The sequence below is a fragment of the Triticum urartu genome, unplaced genomic scaffold, assembly GCF_003073215.2.
Source record: "Triticum urartu cultivar G1812 unplaced genomic scaffold, Tu2.1 TuUngrouped_contig_5267, whole genome shotgun sequence".
Classification (NCBI taxonomy): Eukaryota; Viridiplantae; Streptophyta; class Magnoliopsida; order Poales; family Poaceae; genus Triticum; species Triticum urartu.
In genome coordinates, this window is record NW_024115929.1 from 1 (window position 1) to 6,858 (window position 6,858).

General features: G+C 48.4%; 1 protein-coding gene and 1 long non-coding RNA gene across 2 annotated transcripts; one reads left to right on the forward strand and one right to left on the reverse strand.

Annotated features, from left to right (window-relative positions):
- Positions 1-14: 14 nt before the first annotated feature.
- Positions 15-3,341, forward strand: LOC125528988 (DEAD-box ATP-dependent RNA helicase 42-like). The gene has a single exon (XM_048693403.1). The coding sequence runs from the start codon at positions 21-23 to the stop codon at positions 2,331-2,333; it is 2,313 nt and encodes a 770-aa protein (XP_048549360.1). The 5' UTR covers positions 15-20; the 3' UTR covers positions 2,334-3,341.
- A 395-nt stretch (positions 3,342-3,736) lies between these two features.
- Positions 3,737-6,846, reverse strand: LOC125528990. The gene is made up of 2 exons (XR_007292505.1): positions 5,396-6,846; positions 3,737-5,129 (listed from the first exon to the last, which is right to left on the reverse strand). It is a non-coding gene; the product is annotated as an uncharacterized LOC125528990 (long non-coding RNA).
- Positions 6,847-6,858: the final 12 nt, after the last annotated feature.

Genomic DNA, 6,858 nt, shown 5'->3' on the forward strand with positions numbered 1-6,858 from the left:
GGGGCCACGGCAAGTCCGGGATGAAGTGGAGCCTGAACGGCGAGGAGTCGGATGAGGATGGCGGCGCCGGGACAGGTGCCATGGACGTCGACAAGTCGAACGGGGGAACTAGCGGTGCTGGCATGGAGGAGGATGAGATTGACTCCCTCGACGCGTTCATGAACTCGATACAGTTGCCGCCGGCGACAACATCGACGGAGAGCGTGATTGCTTACGGGGATTATCATGAAGGCGGCATGGTCTCCAACGATGCAGCACCAACGGGGAGAATCATGCAAGGGGATGAATCTGACTCAGATTACGACGACGACAACGACGACCCTGAGGGTGGATCAGGTCTGATAGACCATGTCAAGAAGACCAAGGCGGAGAAGCTGGTCACCGCCGACCACTCCAAGATCGACTACCAGCCATTCCGGAAGAACTTCTACACGGAGGCCAAGGACATCAAGGAGATGCCGGCCGAGGACGCCGCCGCCTACCGCGAGCAGCTGGACCTCAAGGTGCGGGGCAAAGGCATCCCCAAGCCGATAAAGACGTGGATCCAGAGCGGCCTGACCAGCAAGCTGCTCGGCACCATTAAAAAGCTTGGATTCCACAAGCCGATGCCGATCCAGGCGCAGGCGCTGCCGGTGATAATGAGCGGGCGCGACTGCATCGGCGTCGCCAAGACCGGGTCGGGCAAGACCCTGGCGTTCGTCCTGCCCATGCTGCGCCACGTCAAGGACCAGCCGCCCGCCGCGCCCGGGGACGGCCCCGTCGGGCTCGTCATGGCGCCCACCAGGGAGCTCGTGGTGCAGATTTATTCAGACATCAAGAAGTTCTCCAAGGCGTTCGGCGTCAACTGCGTCGCCGTGTACGGGGGCTGCGCCGTCGCCCAGCAGATCAGCGAGCTCAAGCGCGGCGCCGAGATCGTCGTCTGCACGCCGGGCAGGATGATCGACGTCCTCTGCACCGGCGCCGGCAGGATCACCAACCTCCGGCGAGTGACGTTCCTGGTGCTGGACGAGGCCGACAGGATGTTCGACATGGGGTTCGAGCCCCAGATCACCCGGATCGTCCAGAACACCCGGCCGGACCGGCAGACGGTGCTCTTCTCCGCCACGTTCCCGCGGCAGGTGGAGACGCTGGCGCGCAGGGTGCTGGCCAGGCCCGTGGAGATCCAGATGGGCGGGCGGAGCGTGGTGAACAAGGACATCACGCAGCTGGTCGAGGTGCGGCCCGACGGCGAGAGGTTCCTCAGGCTGCTCGAGCTGCTCGGGGAGTGGTCTGCCAAGGGCAAGATCCTCGTGTTCGTGCGCGCGCAAGACAAGTGCGATTCCCTGCTCAAGGAGCTGTTCCAGCACGGGTACCCCTGCCTCTCCCTCCACGGCGGGAAGGATCAGAACGACCGCGAGTCGACCCTCGCCGACTTCAAGAGCAACGTCTGCAGCCTGCTGATCGCCACCAGTATCGCCGCGAGGGGCTTGGATGTCAAAGATCTCGAGCTCGTCGTCAATTATGATGTCACCAATCACTACGAGGACTATGTCCACCGTGTCGGGCGGACCGGCCGGGCCGGCAGGAAGGGCTGCGCCGTGACGTTCATCTCCGACGAGGAGGAGCGGTACGCGCCGGACCTCGTCAAGGCTCTGGAGCTGTCCGGACAGGCCGTGCCGGAGGACCTGAAAGCCCTGGCGGACCGGTTCATGGCCAAGGTGAAGCAGGGCACGGAGAAGGCACACGGAACAGGCTACGGTGGAAGTGGTTACAAGTTCGATCACGAGGAGGACGAAGCGCGACAGTCGGCAAGGAGGGCATACGGGTACGAGGAGGACGAGCCCGAGCCGGATTCAGACCACCCCGACGAGGAGGAGGAGGACGGAGGCGCCACCGCTCTGCCAGCACCACCCACCATGGCCGCCCTCACCGCTGCTAGCAATGCCGGCGGGCCAGCATTGCTCCCTCCACCGGCTGCTCCTAACCAGCAGAACATTGCCGCTGCTGCGGTGAACGTGCAGAGCGTTCTGGCGAGGATACAGGCGCAGGCAGCGCCGGAGCACTACCAAGCCGAGCTGGAGATCAACGACTTCCCGCAGCACGCGCGCTGGAAGGTCACCCGGAGGGAGACGCTGGCGCCCATCGAGGAGTGGACCGGAGCGGCGGTCACCACCAGGGGCACCTTCATTGCCCCCGGCCAGATCGTCGCCGCCAACGAGCGCAAGCTCTACCTGTATATCGAGGGCCCCAACGAGTCGTCCGTCAACAAGGCGAAAGCGCAGCTGAAGAGTGTCGTCGAGGATTGCGCCAACCAGGCGCTCAATCTGCCCGCCGGAAAATACTCCGTCATCTGATCCGCAGATGTTGGAATTCACTCCTGCTTGACAAAGGTATCATAGATTTGAAACAATACTGGATGCTTGTGTGTAGACCCGATATGCAAACATTACCAAGTTCTATGTTGCTTTTTGTGTGTAATACATTTTTTTTATTTACTAACTATGCTTTGGGTACATTGCAGATCACAATCCTGGACTTCCCAGACATGCCACTATTCTTTTTAATCTATAAGCCATTATATACTTCTGGAAATTTACTAGCATGCAACTTTTTGATGATTTCTATGATTCTTTTAACAAATTTTGGTGTTCTTTTGGACAGGAAGCTTAAAATGCTGCTGGTGGCGGCTGCCTTTCTGTTTTCTGGTGCAATTTTAAAGCTGTGCCCTTCGGAGTGATGATGGAAGGAAGCACAAGATTTGGATCTGTTTACGTTATTATTGTTCTGCACTTATGGAAGCTATGAAAAAGACTACACCCTATATTTTAGTTTGGATTATATTATGCAACACTTTTACCTTGTGAATTGTGATTCAGTTCATTCCATACATGTTAAAAAGTTCAGGCATGATGCTTCCGGAATATGATGTTCTTGTTTTGATCTTCAGATGTGTGTTCAAGCCAAGGACCGTGTTTGCGAGGTGGCGGAGCTGCTGGTGGTCAAAGGAGCTAGATCTCATATTTTCATGGGATAAGTATATTTTTCGTCCTCGAACTCTGGCGATAGTATAGAAATCGTCCTTCAACTCCGAAACCACTAAAACTCAATCCCTCTACTATTTAAACTGGATATTTTTCGTCCCTTGCGACGCTTAAAGTGGTTTTGGTACGATGTGTACCCGGTTTTGACTAAAATCGTCCACGTGGCCTGGTTTTGACTGAAAATGTGACCGTAAATGTGCAGTCTAGTTCATCATTTACAGTAAATGTGCAGTAATATTTTGGATGTCTGCTTCAAGTTCAAATGTGGCAGTAAATGTGCAGTCTAGTTGATCATTTACAGTCAATGTTACATCTGGTGCTGCAAGTTTTCAAGTTGCAGGAAATAAAAGAGCAAAGAAATTCCCAGCAAAACTACTGGACTAGTGTACGTGTACTCATGTTTGTGGTTATCCCTTGTGGTTATGTCAGAATTCATGTTTGTGGTTGCTTGTAGTACTTCTCACTTACTTTGTCAGACTTTGAGAATTCCCTTGTGGTTTGCTTGTGGTTTGAGAATTCCCTTGACTAATATTACAATCATATATAAAAATTGTAAAAATATTTTCTTCATTCACAAATATAATATGTTTTTGAATATTTTAATATAGACATACGGATTGCAATAAGTAAACAAACATACTAAAACATGTCTATATATATCCGATTCACAAACCACAGTTCGAAAACCAGTATGTAGACAAAGAGGAAAGAAAATAAACAGAAGAGGAATTGAATTCTGTACGTGCCTTTATTCTTTTCTTCTCGCATCTATGAAGTTCACATGCAGCCTCCATGGTTTAAAAAAACGCAGAGAAACTCATGAAAGCCTGGAACTCGTCCAACATGATCTTCTCAGAGGACATAAAAGGATGCCTATAATCTCCAACTCATTGTTGGCGACGGTCTTAAATGTAATTAGTATAGCAGTGCCAATCTCATGTCATGTCTCATGAGGAACTTCTTCCATCCTTGCTTGAAGAATAGACTGTCGAGTGAGGTGTCATAAACGGTCCTCCTGAAGCTCTTTTTGCCCAATCTTAGTCTTGCCAGCCCGTGCTTCGGGGTGTCCAAACAAGAGGCAACTTCTTTTGGAATTTTCTAGGTGGCCCGTAATGTACACACACAAAAAATGTGTGAGGACCCAGTTAGAAAACCGTGGAAAAACAAAAAGACCAACTGAGGAAATAGTGAAAACTTACATACCATCATCTGTACTTCGGCGTTAGTCCTAGTGAAGCAGTGTATGAAGGATGGCCATGTGACCCATGGCAGAGCGGCAATAGGTTGCACAATTTAGCTATGGCATAATAACAATTAGCTAATTGAACTGTGTATGACAAAATACAAGACAAAATGGGGAAATGAATCAACCCAATATGTCCCAAAAAAGGACCAGCCACTCTGCGAACCGAGTTTCGAAAACAATTGACAACTTTGAAACTTTCAGCTAGAATACTGATTAATGGAGCTAGAATACCGATTAATGGACAGATTATAGCAAGACAAAAAATGAAATGAAAGTTCTAGGATTGGTGAAGCGCTGTGAGCATGTATGTAGCTCTGAACATAACACTCAGTCACAAATTCCTACGTGCATCAATCTAGTTTGGAACACCCTACTCTGAATTTCCATTAGAGCAAGAACACCGCTATGTTTTCGCAAAAATATTCTCAAGCTAAAATCCACCCCTCAGAAAGCGGCAAGTAGCCAGTGGAAACACATATCATAGCTGATCAACAAACAGGTCATTTTGTCTACTAATACACTCAAGCATCAGTCGAATTGACAAATTGACAATACAGAGAATGACAAGACTGGTAAATGAATAGTCATTTCTCTTAGTTCCTTTCAGGCTCGTCTGGTTTGACAGTCTGGCAAATGAGCAGTTCATCAACATGTAATACCAAACCCATATCCATCTCACCGCCCTTATGCAGGAACAGGGAGCATGCCAACTTATCTTGGGGAGAGAAAAAAGAAAGGACAAGGATGCAGGTCGAGGGGAGGTTCTAGTTGACGCTGATGGAAATGGGCTTGATCTCCTTCGGTGCAGTGAAGATGGCAGTGCCAATCCGTTCACGTGCATCATCCATATGTCTCACAGATGCCTACAATTTATGGAATAAGATCATATCGCTGGAAAAAAAACAAATAGACTGAAGAAAGAATACAGTAAGGACATATTTTGTTGAGGGAATATGACTAAAAATACTGATTGACAAAGAGAAAAAAATAAAACAAGAGGGTCTGAAGACTGATATATAACTAAAATCTCATAACTAAAAGACTGAAGAATAATGATGCATTTATTGTCCTAACACTTTTACATTCAGTCAAGGAAGTGTTCTGATATCTAGATACAATAGATGGATACCCTGTCCCGCATCATGCGTTCATGCGTGTCGATCTGTAGCGATGGCGTCGTTGCCATGATCGTCCCTTCCATAGCTCCAACTTGTCATAGCCGGATTCGTGCAGATCGAGGTCACCGTCACCGGATCCGTGCAGATCGAGGTCGTGTTCACCAAATCCCTGCACATCCAACTTCCAGATACCTATTGACAATGGTATTAATTCTTGTCCTTTTCTGACTTTCTGGAGCATAACATTTAGGTATATTCTTGTTGTCAAAGTGAAACTGCAGATTATGCCTCTTCTTTATGTGTTCCTAACAGCTTAGACTCGCCTCGTTATTCTCCTTCTAATTATAAGGAATCTGTTTAGTCTTGCAAGTTGCTCTTTCCAAATACAACCGCACTGTTATGAATATTTATTTGCTTCATATACCATACATTTTCTTTTTTGTAATGCAACAATTGTTTGTGCCGTAACTAACATGTTTGAAGCAGAAATATTGTTTCCCATGCACCCATTACATTTTCCTGACACTAATAATATTTTTTTGTTGCGTGTGAACAAAAAAATTGGATAAAATTTACATATCTACATAAGAACAGTATATTGACTATTTCTTTTTCATACTGGATCAATTATTCCTTGTCTTGCACCTATTATTAAATTTTGCAGTGTAGTTTGTTGCTTCCTGGGTTTCTGTATTGTCAGAAAATTTTCAGCATTTATCACTGGTATTACTGTAGAGTCCATTTCTATCCTGGAAAGCATGCATTCTAAAGCGTAAACATGCATTTCCTTACCTGCCCCGCTGTTGGCCGTCTACGAGCTGCGTATTTGCATGGGATCGAGGCCGCCCACCCCATCTGAACAGCCCATGGCTGCTGTTGATTTAGGTGATTTCCCTGCATAATTTTTTGTTTGTCTAGGGCTCTGGGCCGTAACTTTTTGGCTGATTCATTCAACTTTATAGCTGCATAGAATCGATGAACTCAGGGCACTAACAGATTTCTCCTCGATTGGAATATTCAGACCATCAAAATAGAGAATGAAAAGCTTTGTTGTGAGCATAAACACAAACAGTTGGTGGTCAGGCTTTTTGGATTATCCTATTTATGCTAGATCTGAGGCATGAATCAACGAAAATAATGCTTATGCGCCAACGCAAGGATCCGAGATCATTCCACGGTATGGTATAGTGGGCGAGATAATTTATTAATCTACTCTCGGCTTCAAGGAAAAACGAATGAAACTACTAACCTTTCTCTGGCCAGCGGGCAGAGGCCATGGGATGGTGTTGTGCATGTCCAGCGGCGGGAGGAAGGAGGAGCTGGCATCAGGGAGCACGACGACAGCAGGGAAGTCCATGCCGCGGCTCGCCGGAAGCCAGAGGAAAGCGCTGCCTTCACGCACGTGCCCTCCACCCCACAGCCGCCATGGCACCGTCCCACCCCCGTGACGCAACGGCCGCGTCCCTCACCTTGC

What these genes read in the sequence shown, in the direction of transcription:
- LOC125528988 (XM_048693403.1), top strand. Translation starts at nt 21, where the DNA reads ATGAAGTGGAGCCTGAACGGCGAGGAGTCGGATGAGGATGGCGGCGCC.